Raw genomic sequence first — 23,085 nt, 5'->3', positions numbered from 1 at the left:
CAAACACTGCTGCAATTAAATATTTTATCCTTTGTTCTCCCTGCATGATCTACAATAATAATCTGCTTCATGTGGATATTTGCTGCTGTGTTGCTGACAGTTACCTGAAAGAAAAGTTGGGGTGCTTCATTGGGCTGGAAAAAGTTTAGCTACATCAGAAAGCAGGTCTAATTAAGCAAGTTTAGTCTATATATATAAAAAGCTAAGTTGACTCATGCATGTGTGATACATATAAAGCTCTCGCTGGCGCCAATTGCACACATGTGTTTTGATCTGTCATTGCCAATCGTGAATTTGGTTGACACTTCTACTATAGAGAAAGGGTGAATAGTGATATTAAAATATTTCTTCTAATTAATTTCCTTTCAATGTGCACAAATTTGTGCACTGGGCCACTAGTGGTAAAATAAAGGCCTCTGGAACAAATCATTAAGAGACATAACTGATGAGGGGTGAGATTGGCTCAAGAATAGTCATTTGTATCCACCCTCTCCAACTCCCCCCCCCCCCCCCCCCCCCCCGCCCTAAACAGAGGAGAGCCTTTGCTGGGGTTTTGTCCATCTAGTTAATTAGCTAACCTGTCTTTAGATCTCACCCTGTCTTTAATTCCCTGAAACAATCATATGGTGAGTAAAATTGTCATTATTTGCAGATGACATGATACTGTACATATAGAGAACCCTAAAGATTCCACCAAAAAAATAAATAAGTTCAGTAAAATATCAGGATACAAAATAAATATCCAGAAATCAGTTCCATTTTTATACACCAATAATGCACTATCAGAAAGGGAAGGGAAACAAAACAAAACAAATCCATCCCATTCACAAATGCTTCAAAAGGAATAAAATACCTAGGAATAAATTTAACCAAGGATGTAACAATTGAATGGTGTTGTAATGGGTTTTGTTTTGGGTTATTGCTACTTGTGAATGACACTAGAGACACAGACAACATGATGCAAAGGGAAAAAAAATTCTTGCAGTTAGAACCCTTGATGAAATCCTGACTCCCCTCATTGGCTGTGGGACCTTGGATGGTCTCTAACCTCTTTGGGCCTCATTTTCCCCCTCTGTACAGTAGAAATAAGAGTGTTTGCCTCAAATGGGGTTTGTGAGGATAATACCAATTGATTCTTGATTTTAATTCCCTTAAATCTTACAGGGAAAGACAGACTACTAATGCATTATACATCAAACAAGTGAATCAAGAATTATCTTTTTTTTTTTTTTTTTTTTTTTTAAATATATTTTATTGGTTTTTTACAGAGAGGAAGGGAGAGAGATAGAGAGTTAGAAACATCGATGAGAGAGAAACATCGATCAGCTGCCTCCTGCACATCTCCCACTGGGGATGTGCCCGCAACCCAGGTACATGCCCTTGACCGGAATCGAACCTGGGACCTTTCAGTCCGCAGGCCAACGCTCTATCCACTGAGCCAAACCGGTTTCGGCAAGAATTATCTTACATTAAAAAAACACACACACCATATCCATGTACTTGTACCTGAGTAGCAATTCAAAGAGAATCTCTTGGTACTAAATTTCAAATGTGCTTTGCATAACTTATATATTAAGGCAATCGATTAATACAAAACTTGATGCCTGGAGAAAGTTTAGGTTTTAAATGCAAAAACTCGAAACATCCTTTTTCTGCCTCACAATAGCTATAACTATCTCTGTTAAAGGCAAAATAGAGAGTCAGCCTTTTGCTATTAAACAGAGCAAGGAAGAACAGCTTCCCATGGCCTAACCAAACAAATCTGCGAATTACTAGCTTTTAAAGACAAGGTCAAGGTCACTGGCAAATGAAACCTGGGCTTAGAACCATCCAAGATGAATGCCAATTCTGGAAGTTTAGGTAAAATCAGAGAGCAGTTTGCCTTAGTATCCAGTATGAATAAATTGCCTAGACCAGTGGTTGGCAAACTGCGGCTCGGCAAACTGCGGCTCGCAAGCCACATGCAGCTCTTTGGCCCCTTGAATATGGCTCTTGCACAAAATACCGACTTCTGCGCATGGGCCACAAAGTTTCAATCACACTGTACGTGCGCGCCCACATGTGGTATTTTGTGGTATTTTGTGGAAAAGCCACACTCAAGGGGCCAAAGAGTTGCATGTGGCTCGCGAGCTGCAGTTTGCCGACCACGGGCCTAGACAAGTGATAGCAAATCTGTTTCATCTTAAGCATCACCTATGATTGACAATAGAAATCCAAAACAGTGTATATGGATGCACTTGGAGACCAAATCAAAGCTCTGAAGAAAAGAGTGCCAGGATCAATCTGCAATGTCTGCCAAGGATGGAGGAATATACAGTGAGTCTACTGGCCAGCTAGTCATCCATTTCCAGAACCCCCAGCATCACTGAAAGAAAACTTAACAGCAGCTAGCTTATTGCTAGATAATAACGACCATATTCTTACAGCAGTGAAATCTCTGGCAACCCCAGTGGCATAGAGTAAGTGTTTTTAAGGTAGAAGGGACAAGCTGTAATCCAATTTCTTTTTCCTTGGACAGGGTGAGGTCAATGCTGTTTGTTCACATCCCATTTCCTTCCCCTTCTGGACTCGCAGCTAGACCTTCCCCTACATTTCGGTGAGGCCACTGAGCTCTTGCTAATGGAATATAGGTGAAATGTTGTGCAGGCCTGGACCTCACTTCCCTTTCTGTCTGCCTTCCTCTGTTAGATAGATGCACAGAATCCAGTGGAGGCCTCTGAAACCTTAGGGGATGAAATCCTTAGATGGAACATACTGCCCACAGAAGTCTGTGATGTGAGCAAAACATAAAATTGCATCAGGCCACTATCTCTTGGAATTTCAAATTAAGAAGTTCTGGTTGAGAGTAACAATTATAGTATCACTAGAGGCCTGGTGCACGAATTCGTGCATGGGTGGGGTCTGGCCGGGGGAAGGGGTTGCGGGCCTTCGACCAGCCGTCCGCATCCCCTGGTCAAACTCCCTGTTGAACTCCCGGTGGAGGGGACAATTTGCATATTAGCCTTTTATTATATAGGATGCCACATACTCACATGGGCAAACCAAATGGAGCAAAGCAAATCAGAATTCTTCCCTCTGATTTTGTAAAACTCTAGCAGTAGGGAGAGAGTCTCTTTCTCTGGGTGAGGCTGCGGTGATGTGATCCTGGGAGCTTCAATCCACTGTGGTTCCAGACGCACTGAGAAAGAGCTGGAGAATGAAGCAGATGTTCCACCACTATTGTGTGAAGTGGAGGCAAGAGAAACAGGAGGTGGAGGGGGATCCTCAACAAGGACCAGAGAGGCCTAGCTTCCTCCCTGCCTTTCCCTCAGATTGGTGACAAGGGCCAAAGTGACCCTTTGTGCTTAAATGAGTTTGACCTATATTCCTGTAACCCCCAATCAAAGTGGTCATGATTAATGTGGGTACATAAGGTGGAAAGTAAAAATCCTTCAACCCTCAGACAATATTTTGATATATATTCTATTAAATTATATAGTATAGGCATATACATACTTTTAAAAAATGAAAACCAGATTGTATATCATCAGTTGTCTTCCCATGTCAAATATACTTTAAGAATCTCATTTTTCAAGGTTGCCCACTATTATATTGTTTGGATACACCAACACTTTTTAAGTATTTAGGTGTATTCAATTTTGTGTTCCTATATAAATTGCTGCAACAAGCACCCTTGAATGCATGTTTTTTTTCTATTTTCCTTTCAGTTATCTGAGATGAATTTACAGCAGTCACATTGCTGGGTCAAAGGACTTTCAAAAGTTTTGATTAAGACTGCCAATATGCCCTCCCAAATGACTGCCCAATTTGTACTCTTATTTTTCCATCTAAACAAGTTATGCTGAACTCAATTGAAGAAGCACTTCTTTCTGAGTCCACAGCACACTAAGGGAAATTATTAGCACAATCCCTCAGAAGAACCAAAGTCAAATCTCCATTCTACTGAGATATGTTTATAGAACACTCTTGATAGAGTAATGCTACTATAGCACACAGTTCTTCACAAAATGCAATAAAGTGCAACTAAAAATGAAGTGGCTTCTTTGAAACCATGATGAGAATTCTTGTGGGGAAAAAAGAACAAGTAGAGACCCACAAAGCAATGAGGAAATGCAGGTGTTAAATAGTCAGTTCAGCCTGTTCATTAGCACAGACTCAAATCAGCCCTCCATGAAAACTAAGGTCATGCTCATTCAAAGGTAGACGAAACCAGAATGTTAAGTGTTAAAGTACTTAAGGAAGACGCCAGAAAAACATGAATACACTGCTATCCTGTTGGGTCAGGAAGACAAAAATAACAAAATTTCATTGACCCTGGGTCTAACAGAATTATTTATCTAGATGAAGGAGGGTTTGTAAGCTGTACAATTTGACACTAATCAAGTAGATGGTGAGATTATAAGAATTTTTTAAAAATTTTATTTCAGCCCTTAAGGAAGAACCAATAGGATCTCTTCTGATATGGTTTTAATATTTATCTTGAGGAAAAGAATTACAGTGCACGGTGATGTGAAAACAACTGGTTTAGCAAAGAATAGGAGAAAGGCAAAATTCTTCACTTGGATATTTACTTAACCTAAACTTTAATAACTTCAGTTTTTTGGTGTTTCAGACTAGAAACAAATCCAGTGAAGTATGGGAAGAACATACTTAGATATACTTAATGTATATGGTGATTTGGGGGGGGGGGGTTATTTTTTTGTTTGTTTTGGATTTTTAATAGTTAAGCCTAATTTATAAAATTCTATAATTTCAGTAATGTATAGTTAACAAGTGTTATAAATTATGTCACCACAATAATAAGACCAAACTAAATGGCCTTTAAATTGAAGTTCACTTTCATACATAGTTTTTTGGAAGACTTTTAACTAAATTACACAAGTCTGTAATCTTTTTAGTCTTCACTGTCACCAATGGCATACACAGCATTCTCCTGTGTCAAAATCATGACCCAAGAAGCAAGCAACAGACAAGAAGAGGGAAAAGATAAAAAGAGGTCAGACTAACAGGACTAGTCCTGGAACACCGTTGGGGACTAATGCATGCTGTGCACTGTGTCAGAAGTGCCCTGGGCTATGTTTGCATTTATGGTGAATTTTAAATCAGACTGTTAAAATGTATGTGTTTGTGTATCTATATGTATGTGCATGTGTGTGTGTATATATGTACACATATATACTAGTATACATACATGTGAACATACACATATACACACTCTATCAATCTATGTTTAAATATTTTTACATTTCCCACATGACCTACACAGAGGCTATTTTCTGGCATATATAGCAATCAGAACTAGGTAAACAAAGCGATGACCTATTAGGACATCTGCTGAAGGCAGATAAGAATTATTCAATACTATTCAATACTGACACATGTAGAATGTGTGACTTTGCCTCTTTGGGACTCAGCTACCTCATCTATAAAAATGAAGAGGTTGGACAATTTCTAAGATTCTCTCCAGCCTAGAAGATCCTCCTGGCCCCAGCCCGTTCTGGCCCCTGTTCACAACTGAGGTCTCATCTATTAACACTGTCAGTCCTCTTCAACTCTGTTTTGCAGCAACCCTTAAGTTCTTCAAATTCCTAAAATGTACCTTGCTCACTCTGAGCCTCTTCCTAGATAAGATAATGCAGCAGTCCTTGTCCTCACCTAAGTAAATCCCACTCATTCTTCAAGTCTGAGCTTAAAAGTCACTGCCTCTGTAATGGACCTCCACTGTAGTCTTTGCCTTCCCTGTTAAGACTTAGTCCAATTTAACCACCTGTAATTACTTCTTTCATTTTCAGTCTCCCCTACTAAGTCGCAAGCTCTCTGATGCCAAAAGCTGTGTGTGTCTTGTTCACCACAGTGTCCCTGCCTCCTGGAACAATTCCTGGCATTTCATAAATACCCAAATATGTATTAAATGAATAAATAATGGGCGTGTGCTAAATCAGCCACTGAAAGCCTCAACACTGAAAGTCATTTCCAATGTTTCCAAACAGGTCACTAAAAACTAAATTCAATATGCCAAAATTTATTGTTCTCTGTACAAAGGCAGAACAATCCAAAGTTTTAGCTTAAGCTTGTCTCCTTTCCTCACTGCTTTTCTAAAATCCTGACGTTGTTAATGGTAATATTATTGTGTTAATGAGTAATAACACTATAGACACAGTGAATAATATGATTTTGGTGAAAATTAAGAGTATGTAGCTACTTCTGAAATAATGTTTTTCTTCTGTAACTATCCTTACTATTCATAATGTATGTATTCATGAAATATAAAATGGAAACTAAAAAGCAATGTTACCCAATGGTATCCAACTCTGATCAAACTTAAGCGAATGTGTGTGTGTGTGTGCACACACGCGCGTGCACACACACACACACACACACACAAAATGCTAGCAAAGAATTTTCTCTGATATTAACACCTAATCATCTACTATCTAATCATTGATGATATACACCAAGACAAGAATATGTATGCTTTAAATACACAGCCAAAAAACTCTTCTTATCAAGAATATAACTTCCCCCCAATTAAGTTTTTATCTTATCATAAGAATGCAATTTTTGAGAGACTGTTAGGAAGTAAATATTAACTATCCACATTGGCAATTTACTGTTTCCTTTATTTGTTTGCTTTTCTCTGATATTAGACTTTTATTCATAACCTTAAGAGAAAATGGATCAAGTTGTAACTCCTTGTTTTTCTGAAAGATTAGCAAGTAAAGGTAAAATTTTAAAATAAAAATAAGAAAAAAAGGGTCTAAAATTTGAGAAATGGGAAATATGTGGTAAAAATATCATTTAGCAAATGTTTACTAAAACCTGCTCCCGTGCTATGTCTGGTGTTAAGGATAAGGCAGCCTCAACTGCAGACCAAAAAAAGAAAGAAACCATGGAACAGAATCCTGCCACAGCTTTTGGAGTGATATGACAAGGATCTATGTACAGGAATATAAGCACTGAAAAGGAATGACTAATTCAGGTTTTAGAAATGAGATTTTATAATGTATTAAACACAGAAAGAGCATGTGCAAAGGCCCCGAAGGTACAGAGTATAGTGTAACTAATGAATTTCAAAGTTGCTCAAGAAAGGACTGTGGTGTTTTGTATTGGGTGTGGGGATTGGTGGAGAATACTAGTAGAGGATAGGAAAACAGGCTGGTTCCATTTCTAGCATACAGGTAGACTGCAAAAAACCCCACCAAACTCCTGATAATGCAGATAAATAATACAAGCATCCTTCCAACCATTTGGGTAAACACAGAAGAAAAGCAATCCTCAGGGCCAAAAAAAAAAAAAAAAAAAGAAAGATGCAGAAAACCAAATGGTACACTGATACTGAAGAGAAGACTCCCTGAGGCCTTGTGTTAATGTGAGTGGATAGAGACTTAGATTTTAAGAGCCCTGTGGGGGACAGGAGATAAGGTCTTTGGGAATAAGGAAGGAGGCTAGCTGGAACTAAGATCTCCATATAAATCTAGAATTCTCATAGAGTTGCTCCCTTAGTAAAATTAGAAGAAAAACAAAAACAAAAAAAGAATACCTTCCAGCAAAGAAGACACCAGAAAAACTTGTTCCACCCAGCTTAGGTTCTGGGTAGATGAAGAAAAAGAATAACCATACTTTCCCTCTGTCCAAGACTATGATTCAAATGTAGACTACAGATTCATACTCCTCTAGCAGGAGACCCTCAGAGCCATATATGTTTCAGAAATTAAGATTTTTCAGATTTTACAAAAGTAATATGATACATACTAAAGTACACCATATATTAAGTAACACCCAGTATTATCTGGACAACACACATAATATGAGCATATTTCTGCAGCTCAACACATGAAAATTTATGGCATCTATAATAATAAAAGCATAATATGCTAATTAGACCAGACAGCCAGACGTCCTTCCGGACGACCTTACAGAGAAAGCTGGGGATGCTACTGTGAGGGCCGAGCCCCTGGCATGAATTTCGTGCATTGGGCCTCTAGTGTAGTATAATGGCTATTATCAGGTCAAATTTTGCTGCCAAATGATTTGGAAAAAAAAAAGTCTTCTGAGTTTTTTCGATTTTCCAAATATCAACCTAGACTTGTACTAGTTCAGAAACTTTAATAGCAGAAATCAACATAAGATGCTCCCAAGGTGGTAGCACTGTGAGACCTCGCAGAAGCAAATACAAATCCTCTTGAGGGGATCCTAGGCTCTCAGGATTCCCACAGATGAAGTCCTAGCCAACATGATTTAAGAGTCCAGAATTACAAAACACATGAGAAAACAAATCTTGAATGAGGATCAGGCAAAAATTATAGCAGAAACAGAACTTCGTGTAATGAGCCTATGAGATACAAAATATGAAATGAATTGTGTTCAAAATGGTAAAGAAACAAAAGAGGAACTCGAACATGTGAGCAAGAAATGTGTGTTATAAAAAAACAAAATTGAAAAACTTTAAAAATGAAAAAAGGTAAATAAATAATATTAAAAACTAAGGAGGAATAAAAGCAAAAAAGACATAGCTAAAGAGAGAACTAATGATCTGGAAGATATCTGAAAAACAAAGCATGCTAAACAGGAAAGGAAATAGAAACTACGAAAGGTACATTTATAAACATACGGCTATAATGAGGAAGTCTAGCATACGTATAATCATATTTGAAGGAGAGAAAAAAGAATGAGCGTAGGCAACAATTAATGGTAACTGAAATGCTGAGAATTTTCCAGAACTGATGACAGACATGAATCTCAGATTCAGGGAATCCAACAAGTTCCAAATAGGATAAATAAAAAGAAGGCTACATCTAAATACACATACACTACAGAAGGACAAAGCAAACAGATTTTAAAAGCAGCCACAAAAACAAAGAGATCACCTAAAGTCAGGTAAACTAATAGTTGACTTCTTAAGAACAATAATGGAAACCAAAACAGTGACATATTATCCTCAAAGAGATAATAACTGCCAATATAAAACTGTATATACAGATAAACTAACCCTACATAAAAATAAATGCAAAATAGATTAAAGACTTAAAATAAGACCTGGAACCATAAAACTCCTAGAAGAAAACACAGGTAATATAGTCTTTGACATCACTCTTAGTAATATTTTTTATATGTTTCCTCAGGGAAACAAAGCATAAAAATAAACAAATGGACTACATCAAACTAAAATGCTTTTGCACACCGAACAAAACCATCAACAATCAACAAAACAAAAAGACAAGCTACTGAATGGAGAAGATATTTGCCAATGACACATCTGATAAGGGGTTAATAGCCAAAATTTAAGAAGAACTCGTACAACTCAACATAAAAAAAAACAAACCCAAAACAATCCAATTAAAAAATGGGCAGAAGACCTGAATAGACATTTCTCCAAAGAGTACATACAAATGGCCAACAGACATATGCAGAGATGCTCAACATTACTAATAATCAGGGAATGCAAGTTAAAACCACAATGAGATATCACCTCACACCTGTCAGAAGGGCTATCATCAATAAATCAGCAAACAACAAGTGTTGGTGAGGATGTGGAGAAAAGGGAACTCTCATGTACTGCTGGTGGAATTGTAAATTGGTGCATCCACTATGAATATCAGTATAGGTTCCTCAAATAATTAAAAATAGAACTATTATGTCACACGGCAATTCCTCTTCTGGGTATTTATCTGAAGAAATCCAAAACACTATTCTGCAAAGTTATATGCACCCCTATGGTAACTACAGCACTATTTACAATAGCCAAGATAGGGAAACAAGTGAATGTCCATCAATAAATGAATGGATAAAAAAGCAGTGGTACATATAAACAATATAATATTACTTGGCCATACAAAATAATGAAATCTTATCATCTGTGAAAACATGGATGGACCCATAGGGTACTATGCTAAGTGGAATAAGTCAAACAGAGAAAGACAAACACCATATAATTTCACTTATATGTGGAATCTAAAAAATTTTTTAAAAAATGAACAAACAATAGAAACTTATAGATACAGAGAACAAGTCAGCGGTCACCAGATGGAAGGGGCTTAGGGATATGGGTGAAAGGGATTAAGAAGTACAAACTGCCAGTCATAAAAACAGTCCCAGGGATGTAAAGTGCAGCATAGGGAATATAGTCAATGATATTATAATAACTGTATGGTGCCAGATAGGTACTAGACTTATTGGGGTGATTACTTACCAAAGTATATAAATGTCTAGTCACTATGTTCTACACTTGAAATAAATATAATATTGTATGTCAACTATAATTGAAAAATATTTTTTAAAAAAAAGAAAGTAAAAACAAGAAAATATTAGATATAATGAAGGAATGGTGACCAAAGACGTCAAGGAGGATATATTTAAATAAGCACTGCCTGTATTGAGTAATAATATCTAGCTTTGGAGTTTAAAACTACAATGAAATTAAAACACTGGACAGTTATAGCATGTAAGTAAAAAGGGGGTGATTGGAGTAAAAGTTTCTAAATTTCTTTTGTTTAGGAGGAAAAAAGACATACTGACCTACATTAGTCTTTAAGAATGCATATTAAAATCTTAAGGGTAATCACTAAAAAAACAGAAATAATATATAGAGCTTCCAAATTATCAAAGGGGAAAGTTGAAGTTAAAGTAAAAATTGAAGCAACTGAAAAGAGGGGGCATAGAGCAAGCCTGGAGAAGTAGTAAGGGCAAACCACTATGGATTATATATATATATATATATATATATATCAGTTGCTATGGTGGTGGTAGTAGCAGTATGGTACTAGTAGTAGCAACAACAACAATTATACTAGTAACTAGAGGCCCGGTGCACAGATTCGTGTACCTGTGGGGTCCCTCAGCCTGGCCTGCAGGGACCTGGCCAAAACAGGCCTGGTGCACAGATTCATCCAGGGTGTGTCCAGCCCTTCTCGCCCAGTTCTGATTGGGGCTGATAGGGGCCAGCCGGGGAGGGACTGCAGGAGGGCTCCAGGGTGTGTCCAGCCCATTTTTCCCAGTCCTGATCGGCCAGACCCCAGCAGCAAGCTAACCTACTGGTCAGAGCGTCTACCCGCTGGTGGTCAGTGCACATCATAGCCACTGTTTGAATGGTTGAACAAACAGTTGGACACTTAGCATATTAGGCTTTTATTATACAGGATGGTTAATGGGAGTAGTAGTAGTAATAACTGATGTTCTTTCCATATTCATGTGTCAAACACTGGGCTAGGTGTTCTACATGCATTATTTCATTTCTTCCTCACCAAAAGTGAGGTCAGTGCTATTATTAATCTTCATTTTACAGTTGAGGTTTATTAATGATCTAAGCCAAGGCAGAAGACAGCTAAATAAGGAGATTTCAGAGTGTTTTTAATAATTAATCACCCACTGGATTTGAGAGATGAGGGATAACTCTCAGGTTCATGGCTTGGGTAATGCCTAGTTCCTAATAGCAATTCCAATCTTTCATGCATGAATTAAGCCAACCAAAGACACAGAATATCCAAAGGAGTAGAGTTGGGTTTGTTTTCTTTGAAATGGCGAGTTATTGTTTCAAGAACTTTGGTCGTGACAGAAAAGCAAGGATGCTAGAGGTCACAGAGTCCAAGGAGAGTTATGTGTAGGTGGTTTTGCTTGTTTTAAATTGAGATACTTGAAAATATTTATAAGAGATAGAGAGGTTAACATACCGATGACAAAGAGAATAAATGATGTAGGAAGAAGGAGAATTATAATTGAAAATAAAAGTTCCAACTCTAGGAAAATAAAAATAATCAAGGCCAAAAAACAAAACCACACAAAGCAGGCCAAGATCCCGCTTCTCTCTTTCCTGAGCAGCCAGGAATGGCACCTGACAAAATCCTTTAGAAGATATTAGGTCCTCCATAAAAATGCATAAGAGAGCCCAGGCCAGTGTGGCTCAGTTGCTTGAGCGCTGTCTCATACACTGAAAGTCACCAATTTGATTCCACATCAGGGCACATGCCCAGATTGCGGGTTCAACTGAAGGCAACCAACCCATGTATCTCTCTCTCTCTCTCCTTGTCCTTTTCTCTCTCTCTAAAATAAATTAAAATATTTTTTAAAAATGCCTAAGAGAGAAACCTTATTACACACATGGAAGGGCGAAGGCTTCAGGGTACAGTTCTCTCTCTGGCTTGTGCTCTAAGGAAGACTCCATCATTTCTTACTTCAGGTCATCACACATTTGACACTGGGATGCCATTCAACTATCCCCTCCCCCACCCCCCTCACCCCCCACCCCCTCCTCCTTTATGAGAAACAAACCAGTGCGCACATTACATGAACACTTAAGAAAAAACATTCAACATTTCCCTTCACAAGCAAACAACATATTTCTCCACAAAGAAAAAGGAATTTACAATATTTTTAATGGCGAGAAATGTGGCTTTTCAAATTATTTAACTACACCAGGATTATATTTGAAGGCTCTCTCAGTAGCTGCAGCTCGGGAGCTGAGTCAACTAACCTAGGACTCTGTATAAAGAAAGCATCCTCGGCCCTGAGGGAGCAGGGTTGTATATCACTTCTGACCTTCTTTACCAAGTTATTGAAACCCAGATAAGCTCCAAAGAACACTCTATCCTAGCATCGATCAATTTGAAGAGAGGAGGTAAGATATTTACTTGTGAAAAGCTAAGAGAGAGATCTATGGCAACTAAGTGCCCAGATTAAATTACAAATAAGACTTCAGTGACCATTTATTAAACATTAAAGCTAATATGGCAATGTACCAAAAATCAAGATTTTAATCTAAAATGCTGCAAGCTAATACTGAAACTAAGGTACAAATTTACCTACTACATATGTAACTTTTATGTACTTTTCCATATATACAATATTTTAAATCACTAGGGCAACTTTTAAAACATCAACTTGAGTTACCAATTTTATACTGGTTTTAAGAAATAATCTAACCGCATTGATTGCCAAAGAGGAAAAAAAATATCAAAAGGGATCCAAATATATTTAATGCTTAAAAAATTTTCTCTGAAAATGAGGAAGTAAAAAGATCCAGAAAGAAATCCCAATTTTTCCACTAGCTGGTTACAAAGCCTTCGTAGTTACTTTAAGTCATTTCTGAAGCAGGTTCCCTACTACTACCTGACACTTGGCACCTTTTTTTCCTCCTTGGCTCCTGCCAACCCCTAAATCTCACATGCTCTCTTTTGTTTCCTCCTGGGATGCTGAGCATCATCTGAGAAACATCACAGGACCACACAGATTGGACCCCTTGGATTTCTGATTTCTGAAAAACTGTTTGGAAGTATATTTTCTCCATCCCTTCTTGGCTGCCTAGAAAATAATTCAGAGTGTTTTACTGGTATACCACACATGGGCTGGGTCTTCTGGAGAAATCAAATAGAAACAGTGTGTCTTGACGTAGAACAGTGGTTCTCAACCTTGGCTGCACATTAGAATCACCTGGGAATCTTTTTAAAATCCTGATTTCTGGGCCTCATCCTCCAGAAATTCTGTTTCTTTGTTATGGGGTGGGGCCACAACATTTATAACAAAGAAACAGAATTTCCAGAGGATGAGGCCCAGAAATCAGGATTTAAAAAAGATTCCCAGGTGATTCTAATATGCAGCCAAGGTTGAGAACCACTGACATAGAAAAATGAAGGGGATATTTAGACAATAATAAATAGTTAAATGAGAATAACTGGAATCAAAGTAAAATATATTTACAGCAAGCTAGTATGCTTCTCATATTGAAAGCTGCACTAGTGTTCAGTAAACTTTTGTATCTTGTCCCAATTAATTTTATTCAATAAACTTTGCTTACTTTTTTGGATTTTAGCACTATAGAAAGCTCTATAAGTTATAACAAATATAGATATGGTATTAACTGAATTAGGAGTTCTATAAATCAAAATATATTTTATATATACTAAGCAAGCTTCTGCAAATAAACTTTTAGGTTTAAATTTTATGTTTACTCAGAAAATTTCTTACTTAGTAACAGATATTTTATGAACAGAATGAAGGCAGCAGGAATTTTGTGGTAATTTGCCAATATTTGCCTTGAATCAAAACACAGACCATATTTTACCTTACCCTTTATCAGATATTCTTAAAAGAAATACAATCATATTTTTTTCTTAATATGGGAGGAAAAGAATTACTTAAAGAATGAAAAGATCTCAAGCATACTATTCAGAACTTGTCTATTATATGGGATAAACTCATTATTAAAAACCCTCAAGAGGTTTAGAATACAAAAAAAATAGGATTGCTGATAACCAATTTGGCTTTTCATAAGGTTTTGTTGGATGTTAATAGTAATGTCTAAGTTTAAACATAGAAATTACTCATAAGAGGTATTAATCAAAATGAATCTTATACCAGGGCTACAAAACTTTCCAAATCCTCCCTCCTCCTCCCCCCGACCCCCCCAGCCCACTTGCAGGTGTTACTTTCATCCTTTTTTTTTTTTTTTTTGTGGTTGTTGTTGTTTCACCTTGACACAACATTTGGGTAGGTACGGGGTACCCTATTGGATCTTGTTACTTTATTATTTGACTCGAGCTATCCTTTAGCCCATCAATTACAAAACAGAAAAGGAAAAGCAACTGAAATGTAATACACTCATAACCAAATAGGCAAATGCTTGCTGAGTCCTGGATGTTTTAAATCTGTTCACAAAGTTACAAGGAAAAAGAAATGGGGATGTATAGATAGACCCAGAAAAACTAAGGCCAAATTAACATTGGTTAGGCGTCTAATTGTCATAGGCACAGGGCAACATTATTAGAGTAGGGTAGAGAATGGAATAAAAGTTTTACATAATCAAAAATTACCTTAAAATATATAATCCTTAACTAGTTTGTATACAGTTTCTCTGTAGACACTTAAGTATCCATATCCTTTAAATTTAATAAATAGATGCTGATTATAGCAAAGCTTTTTATGAATGTATTTTTCCTCTAAGAAACATAGTTATTGAAAAAAAATCAGAGAATTTATTTCTAGAGGTGTTTTTTTTTTTTTAATCTCCACCTGCTCTCCACCTACTTGTTTAAAATAACAAGTATTTTTTCAAATGTATAAATCATGTAACATTAAGTATCGTTTTACAAATCACCATAGTTAACAATAATTTTCTTGGCCTATGAAACTACAGAGAAAAAAATTATCTTTTAAATCAGTATTTTAATTAACATTAAGTACACTTTTCGTAAAGATTTCGAGCTCATTTAATTAACCCGGTATCTAAAAAAATTATAGAGCTACATATTCTATTCTTATAATCTTCCAATCTAAACTCTAAACTAAAAAGTTATACACAAATCAAGAAATTATAAATTTTTTGTTTCAAATCCCCAACTCTACATTTTATGCTCTTTTCCTCCCAAGTAGTATTTATTATTTTCCAAACTAAAACACCAACTATTGAAAAATACTTCAGGGCCTACAATGAAACTTAGTTATGTGTTTGTATGTTTTCATGACAGGTGTGACTCACTTTTATAACTGGTATGTTACTGAAAACCTATGAATAAATTACTAAGGTAGTTTACTGTTATTTAAAGAAACTTCACCAGGAATCCTGAGTGAAGATGCCATCTTACAATGCATATAAATATAACTATGCATATTCAGATTATCCGTATCATCTTTTCTTAAATTAGGACATATCAGTAATGATATCGATCTTCCCAAACTCCTCCCTAAGATTTGTTGTAAGTGAAGATAATGTATGTGTTAGTGCAAAGTAAAATGTAACAAAAACAAAAACAATACTTTTCAGTACTTGGCTTTTGCTCTTTTTTTTTTTTTTACATGACAGATTTAAATGTTTTTGTTTTTTTTTTCATGCATTTCATAGAGAAGGCAATTAGTACATGAGCTGTGAGGCCCAATTTCACAGAAAGCCTTGCAAACAGGACAGGTATTTTCAAGATCAGACCATTCAGACTAATATGTTTCCTCCCCCCCACCCTCCAAGGAAGAATTTTACTAAATAAAACACAGATGGCAGTTAAGTACAGTAGTAAAAGCTGTGATAGTTAATTATCCTGCCTGAACCAGTTAAGTAGTGACAAATAAATAATGTAAAGCTCACTGCCTGGCATACAGTAACTGCTCAATAAATGTTTAGCTCGTGTGATTATTCACATTAATAATTCAATACCAATTCCTGACTTTAGCTGCTTTCTTTAAATATAGAATCTTATCCCTAAGTTTCACATCTTCAAAATCACCTCACCTACTAACATATGCTGCAAATACTGGAAAACCTTCCTCTTTAAAAAAATTTTAAGGAACTTTTTTGACATCTAAAAGATTAAGGTGACTGATGACATATTTAGATATGGGCAAGTCAGTCTTTATCTGAAAATGTTTTAATGAAATGCTCAAACCTGAGAATGTTTTCTGAAGTGTATTGATATATTAACCTATTATTTTCATAGCATTTAGCGAATCCACAAACTGTAGCTTTTTATTATGAGGATCTGCTAGACTGACCCACACCTTTAAGACATGAGTCACCCTTCCAGTGTTGGGGAAACTGATGGAAAGATGGCTAAATGATTCAGCATGCTGCAGCAAAACGAGCTGGTCATGAATTTATAATTTCCACCTCTGTTAGGTGCCCCAGGCCTGGTGGCCTCTCTCATCCTGTACTGCATATGTAACACATGATACCACAATCGACGAGTGTTGTTAAGAATTCCCTCAGGAAAGGAATAATGCTGTTTTCCTCCCAGGCAAGCTTCTAGAAGCAAAATTATTCATTTTTATGAGACAACAGGTTCAGTAGGCTGCAACACCCTGACAGAGTCCGTTGTAAGCTTCATCAAGCTTAGCTTATACAGATGGGACTAGAGTCCATCCTAACACTGGTGCCATTTTCTCAGCCAGTTACACATGGAAGACACTGGGGAAGGCCTGCAGCAAAAGGAAACCAGAAAATGGGCAAAGGACATCAGATGTGAAATGGGTAAGGCTGTATCTGTGTCTCTCATGCCAACACCGACCTTTGCCAACAAACATCCTAACAGGACAGATGTTAAGCAGGTCCAAAAGACTGAATGGCAGCTGCAGAATAGATTCTGATGCAGCCTTTTTGGGAGCCTCACTACCCAAAGCAGGTGAAAGCCTTTTTCTAAATGTCCCTATTTGCCCTTCGATAACAAAAGATTGCCTGTTAATCGAAGAAAACATTTGTTTCAGAAATATATAGATTCCAAACTAATTTTTTCCATCAAATCACCAATATGAAAAAAAAAGTTATGAATTAAATGTTTTCATCTAAAATCACACCGCCTCAAATGCTGGAAAAGCACATCCATTTTGTGACCACAGCCTCGTGCCATTCTGCCCAGCAGTTTCTGAGAATGGGACAAAGCAGTGTGCCAGGAAGTGTAAAACGAAATCCCCATTATCTACGAAGTACAATTTCCTCCTTCGGCAGTTTGAATTTATTTCAGTTTGGTGTGGTTATATACAACACACACTCATACACCCACACTCACACACAAAATCTCAGCGGCGACACTGAAAAAGATGGCATTATCTAAAAACTGTTCAAAATGTATTTAAGAAACAACTAGGGTGACAAGTTTGACCTTCCATTAATCCATCTTATTTCTGCTGTTGTCATGACTGCGCAACCCCCGATTTCCTCTAACCCGGAGAAGGAAGGGAGTATGGAGAAAGAAAGAAAGAAAAAGAGGTGAAACGTGCCTAAAACAGAATGTGCAATTTCTTGGTATCTTATAGCATTAATGAATGTGTATATTTTCTCCACTAAGACCTTGGAGGTAAAGAGGAGAGGAGGGGGAGGCGGGGACGGGAATGGCTCAAAGACAAGGATTGGGGGCTGACTCAAGGAAACAGACACCTCCAGGGTTGGAGATTTCCAGCTCTGGGCAGCCCCGCTGAGAGTTGTCAAGGCTGCAGCATTCTGGACAGCCAGCCCAGGCCGCGCCGCCGGCTTCCAGGGCGCCTGCCATGCGCATGTCCCGCTTATATAAAGAGATGCTTACAGTCCAGGTGCTTTTTCTTGGGGCCCATCACTTCATGAGTGGTGGCTTTGCAGACCGCTCTGGCCACAGCGGAGCCCGTCACGCTGTACTGAGCCGCGGCGATCCGATCCGTGAGCGTTTGGCCCGACATCTTCTCTGGCCGCGTCTACCGCCTCCTCTTCTGCGGGAAAGTAGAGGAGATGGTCTTGCTTTACACTACAGACCCTACCCTCGGAGCGCCCAGGCCTTGCCTCCTCCAGCCGCACGGCGGCTCTCTTCTCCGTCCCCGCCCTGGTACCACCTCTGGGAGCCAGAGACGCGCCCGCTCCTGCAACGCGGTCTAGGGGGTCTTGAGCAAAGGGTAGGTCTGTCGCGCAACCCCAGCGCGGGCTCCAGTCCCAGCATCCTGCCACCATCCCCTTCGGCGCCCCCAATCAGCACTTTGCCTGCAACCTGATCCCCAGGTGCCAGACCGGCGTGCTTCGGGGTTATTCCCTGGGCGTTGCGCCCACCGGGTGCCCACCCCGCACCTCCCCGCCGCAGGGCTGCCACCTTGCAGCCCGCAGGCTTCGGAAAACGCATTGGATACCCAAGCCCTGGCCGCTTCCCTCCTCCTCCCGCTGCTGCAGCAATGGGCTCGTCCTCCCGCGGCCGCCGTGGAGATTATCCTAATGTTGCGCCATGTTATGCCCTCGCCTCCTCTTCCTTCCTCCGCGTCCGAAGCCTGGCCGAGGCCCTTCGCCCGGGAAGCCTCCCTTCGCCCCCAAATCCCCGCCGCAGGGACCGCGCGGCTCTGCGGAGGCGCCCGAGTCTCTGGGCGCCTCGCCCTTCCTGTCAGCAGGGCAGAGATGGGCTGACAGCCCAGCCCCCCGCCGTCCTCAGCGCCGTGGCGCTGTCACCCGGCCACTGTCCTTCTCCGCGCCCCAGGATTATCCTTCCTGGTCCCCGAGGGCCCTGCGAGGGGGAGGGGGCCCAGCCCAGCCGCGGGTACTCACCCCGCCCCAGGAGCGGCGCCGCCCGCCGCAGGATGAGCCGAGCCTGGGCCACCGAGGGAAGCCGCGCCGGTGGGTGTGTGCGGCCGCGCGTGGACCCGGTGCCCCGGGCGCGATCCCTCCAGCCCCGGCCCAGCCCCTGCCCTCAGCTCCGTGGTCCGCGCGCCCGTCGCCAGTGGCCCCAGGAGCCAGTGCCCGCCCGCCGCCTCCGCCGCCAGCGCCGCCGCGCCGCGTCTCCCCAGCTCTCCGCGCTGCGTCCCCATCCCCGCCCCCACCTCAGCTGTGGCTGCTCCGACGAGTCAGGTGACGGCGGCGGACAAACCCGGGCGAGCTCTCCGCAGAGCTCCTGGCGGCCCCCTCCCAGCTACTCACACACGCCGCCCCCTCGAGCCGGGGGCGCCGCGCGCCGCGCGCTAGCATCCCCGGTAAGCGCGGAGAGGGAGGGAGGCGGGAGGCGGGGAGGCCGACGTCCATCCAGCCCTCCACTCCCCGCCGGGCGCCCAGCCCTCCCTCCGCCCGCGGGACCCGCACCCGCAAGCGCTCCGTGCGCGCGCGCCGCACACACCTGCCGCCGCCTGCGGGATGCGCCTGGGCCGGCGGGGTGTTGGCGCAGCCCTGCGAGTGGGTTCTGGAGTTTTGCTCGGCGAAGGCCAAGGCTAGGGCGTGGTCACGCTCTGTCTGACAGATCCCAGCCCCCTATTCCCTACATGTGTCTCTCACGCGCCCTCCTGTCAAAGGCAGCCTGAGCCCAGCGGGGCAGGACGATTTAAAATGTCAGATTCTGCCAACCAACCGCACCCGTTACCTGTGCGTCCTCAACTCCTTGGAGCTCCTCTACTTGTCTCAGTAACAATTGGGAGCCTGGGTGGGCAGGTAATTCTAGCCATTTTGGTCTTAAAGGGGTATTAAGGTCAGCTGCAAGGACGAATAATTAACAAAGCCATCAATGGAGTCCCAGCTCGTATTCAGAGTAATCATTTGGGTGTGTAAAGAAAACTCTTTTTGTACCCTTTAAAAGTAATTTCTGGCAATTAAATACAGTGTTTGAATTGCATACATGAATTTCTAAACAGGGATTTGGGCTCAGGAATAGTTTCACGTGTTGACATTTTCAAAAATGGTTATTTACCTTAACCTAAAAAATCTATTAAGTTTTAAAAGTGGCATCAAAATCAGAACTTGAGTTGTAATTTTTCTTGATATTTTTTCCTCACTATGGGTGGCCTCTATTTGGACTGGAGGTTGTAAAATGTCTACCTATACTACCAAGGTTTTGTTGTGTTCTCTTTTATACCTGGTACAGTGTTCAGTATTTCATAACTCTTGGGACTAACTGACTTTTATCATTAATTAGAAGCATGATGACTAAAGGAAAGACTGCCCAAGACCAACATTGTTAGGGTTCAAATACTAGTCTTACCACATGACCTAGCAATATCGCACCTAAGTATTTATCCAAGATAAATAAAAACACATCTCCATTAAAAAAAATGTGTACTCAAATCTTGTAGTAGCTTTATATACTGACCCAACTGGAAGAAACCCAAATGTTATGCTGATGGTAAGGGGATAGACAAAAAGTGGTGGATCCACACAATGGAATTATACTAAGTAATAACAAAGAGATGTGTTTTTACTTCTCTCAATAAATACCTAGGTGTGATATTACTTGATCATATGGGCCTTGAAGGCCCAGGCACAAAATAAATAGTATTCAATAAATCTTAAGCAAGAATAAGCATTGACTTTCTTTATTTATTGATTTGAGAGAGAGAGAAACATTGATTTGTTATTCCACTTATTTATGTATTCATTGGTTGAATGTGCCCAGACTGGGGATCGAATCTGCAACCTTGGAGCATCAGGACAACACTCTAATCAACTGAAGTACCTGGCCAGGGCCAAACATTGATTTTCCATATTTTTACAAAATGAAGGCTCTTTAGATCTCTCTCAATGGTCAGAAAAGAGGTTATATACAATACACATCCAAAACATTGGCTGAGAAAAAAACACTATTTTTTTCTGAGCCAAAATACATGTATGTCACTGTACAGATGTTTTCTAAGTCTCTGATTTAACTTTCATGTTTTATTTCGAGTATCAGATCTAATAGAGAAAAACCAAACCAACAATAATTAACATGTAGACTGGCAATTTATATCAATACATGAGGACAAATGTGTTTTAGTTCTTGGTTTCAGTAAGACACATGAGTAAAATTAAAGAAACAAAGCAAAGGGCAATTGCCTCAGGCAATAACCTGAGGTAGGGTTTGAAAATTCATATTTTTCTCTAAAAACTACAATGTTTTTAAGGTAAAACTGTAGGGTGATTTCATTCCAGAGGTGCTTTTCTGTCTAAGTAGAAAAAAAAAAAGTGAAGTGCAGAAATAACTATATTGGGATATATCCACCACCACATGCAAATGTGACATGTCTGTCCAAATTCAAAAGCAACTGGCAACAAAAAGCAAATTTTGATATCCTGAAAGCACTTGTGTAGAGATAAAAAGATTGCTTCATTTTTATAAAAAGACATAGAAAGAGACCATAAAACTGATGAGCATTCTAATGTAGCAAGAAAATAGTAGGTTGTACAAAGTATTGGTAAAATTGAGATTCAAACAAGTAGATCATTTAGGGAAGTACAACATTTTATCCAGAAAACCATTCAAGTTACTTAAGAATGAAAGTGACTGGAGAAACAGTATATTCCAAGACAGGACAAACATATTTAATAAGTTTGGTTCTGCCCAACATTCAGGTTAGAAATTAATTGTGTAGCAACTAGCATGTTTTATATGCACGATAATACTTAAAACAATTTCAATATGATATTTTAATTTTTCCTCCCTGTTTTAAACCTAATGTGGCTACATACAATACAACAAACTTTGACTTAAAAAAAACCAACAATATTTAGCCTCACAGATGTGTGTGGAGGGCCTCTGGCAAGCACGTGGGGCATTTTTAAATATGTAGGCTGAACCCAGGGGGCAGGCAGAGCCACGCCCTGGGGGCGGTCCTAGTCAAGAGGCAAGGATGTCACTCAGGCTGACCTTTCCTGCCCAGGTGCTAAGGGGTGGATCCCATTAGGTCGCTAGGAACTCAAGGCTCGCCCAGATGTGATGTAACTTCCTGTTACTTCGAGTATATATTAAACTTACTTCTGTTGCTGGGCGCCTGTCTGTCCCTCCATCAGAGCGCAGAAGCCCACCCAGACCCAGCTTCTTCTATTTTTGTGTCTTGTCTCTTTCATTTCTTTCTCAATCCCAAACACCTCTACTCAAAGAACCGGTTCATTTCTCTCTCCGTGCTGGTCGAGGGAAGAGAGAACGTACTCCCATAGGTGTGACTTGGTGGTTGAGTGTTGACCTATGAACCAGGAGATGACGGTTCGATTCCCAGTCAGGGCACATGCCTGGATTGCGGGCTGGATCTCCAGTAGGGAGCATGCTGGAGGCAGTTTACCAATGATTCTCTCTCATCATTGATGTTTCTATCTCTCTCTCCCTCTCCCTTCCTTTCTGAAATAAAAAAATAATAATAAAAATAAACACATTTTTTAAAGTCTCTCTCATAGTTCTGTGAATTAACAGGACTCTGCTAGGTAGTTCTCCTTTGAAATCTTTCATGTAGTTGCAATCAGGTGAAAGCAGGGGCTGTAGTCATTGGAAGTCTCTACTGGGCTTCCCAAGATGGCTTATTCACCTACCTGTCAGGCAGTGATGCTGGCTTTCACTGAGAGCTCAACTAAGGTTTTGACCAGAGCACTGATACAGGGCATCTTCATGTGGCGTGGGCTCCTTATGGCAGAGTGGTCCAGGTAGTCACTTTCCTTTCCTGGTAGCTGGCTTCCAAGCAGGAATATCTTAAGGTGGAATATCCTGCGAAACAAGTGGAAGTTGAGAGGCTTCTTGTGACCTAACTCCAAGGTTATAGAGCATTGGTTCTGTGTAATCTATTGATCAAAAAAAGCAAGTTACAAAGACAGTGCAAGTGCAACATGAGTCTTACTGGCAGATTCTTTGGGGGACCATCTACCACAGTGACACACAAAAGTAAACCCTTACGAAGATCCTATAGAGAGAAACCTGTATTCTCAGAAATATGAGCTTA

At 39.9% G+C, this 23,085-nt stretch overlaps 1 protein-coding gene across 6 annotated transcripts in view; it reads right to left on the bottom strand.

The window, feature by feature from the left end:
* Positions 1–19,331, bottom strand: part of SNAP91 (synaptosome associated protein 91) — a 126,423-nt gene extending 107,092 nt beyond the window's left edge. For 3 of the 6 annotated variants that reach the window (XM_070418162.1, XM_070418166.1, XM_070418168.1), the window contains exons 1-2: positions 18,968–19,112; positions 17,994–18,153 (exon numbers count right to left, since the gene is read on the bottom strand). In XM_070418162.1, coding sequence (XP_070274263.1) covers positions 17,994–18,123 — 130 coding nt within the window. In that variant the 5' untranslated portion in view covers positions 18,124–18,153; positions 18,968–19,112. Of the gene's footprint in view, positions 1–17,993; positions 18,154–18,561; positions 18,780–18,967; positions 19,114–19,239 lie in introns of those variants that run through there. The other 3 variants (XM_070418165.1, XM_070418167.1, XM_070418164.1) reach the window with 3 other exon arrangements.
* Between the last annotated feature and the right edge of the window lie 3,754 nt (positions 19,332–23,085).

The sequence above is a fragment of the Myotis yumanensis genome, unplaced genomic scaffold, assembly GCF_028538775.1.
Source record: "Myotis yumanensis isolate MYYU_CA2020_CCGP unplaced genomic scaffold, mMyoYum1.0.hap1 SCAF_6, whole genome shotgun sequence".
Lineage (NCBI taxonomy): Eukaryota > Metazoa > Chordata > Mammalia > Chiroptera > Vespertilionidae > Myotis > Myotis yumanensis.
This window is presented reverse-complemented; position numbering and strand designations above follow the sequence as displayed.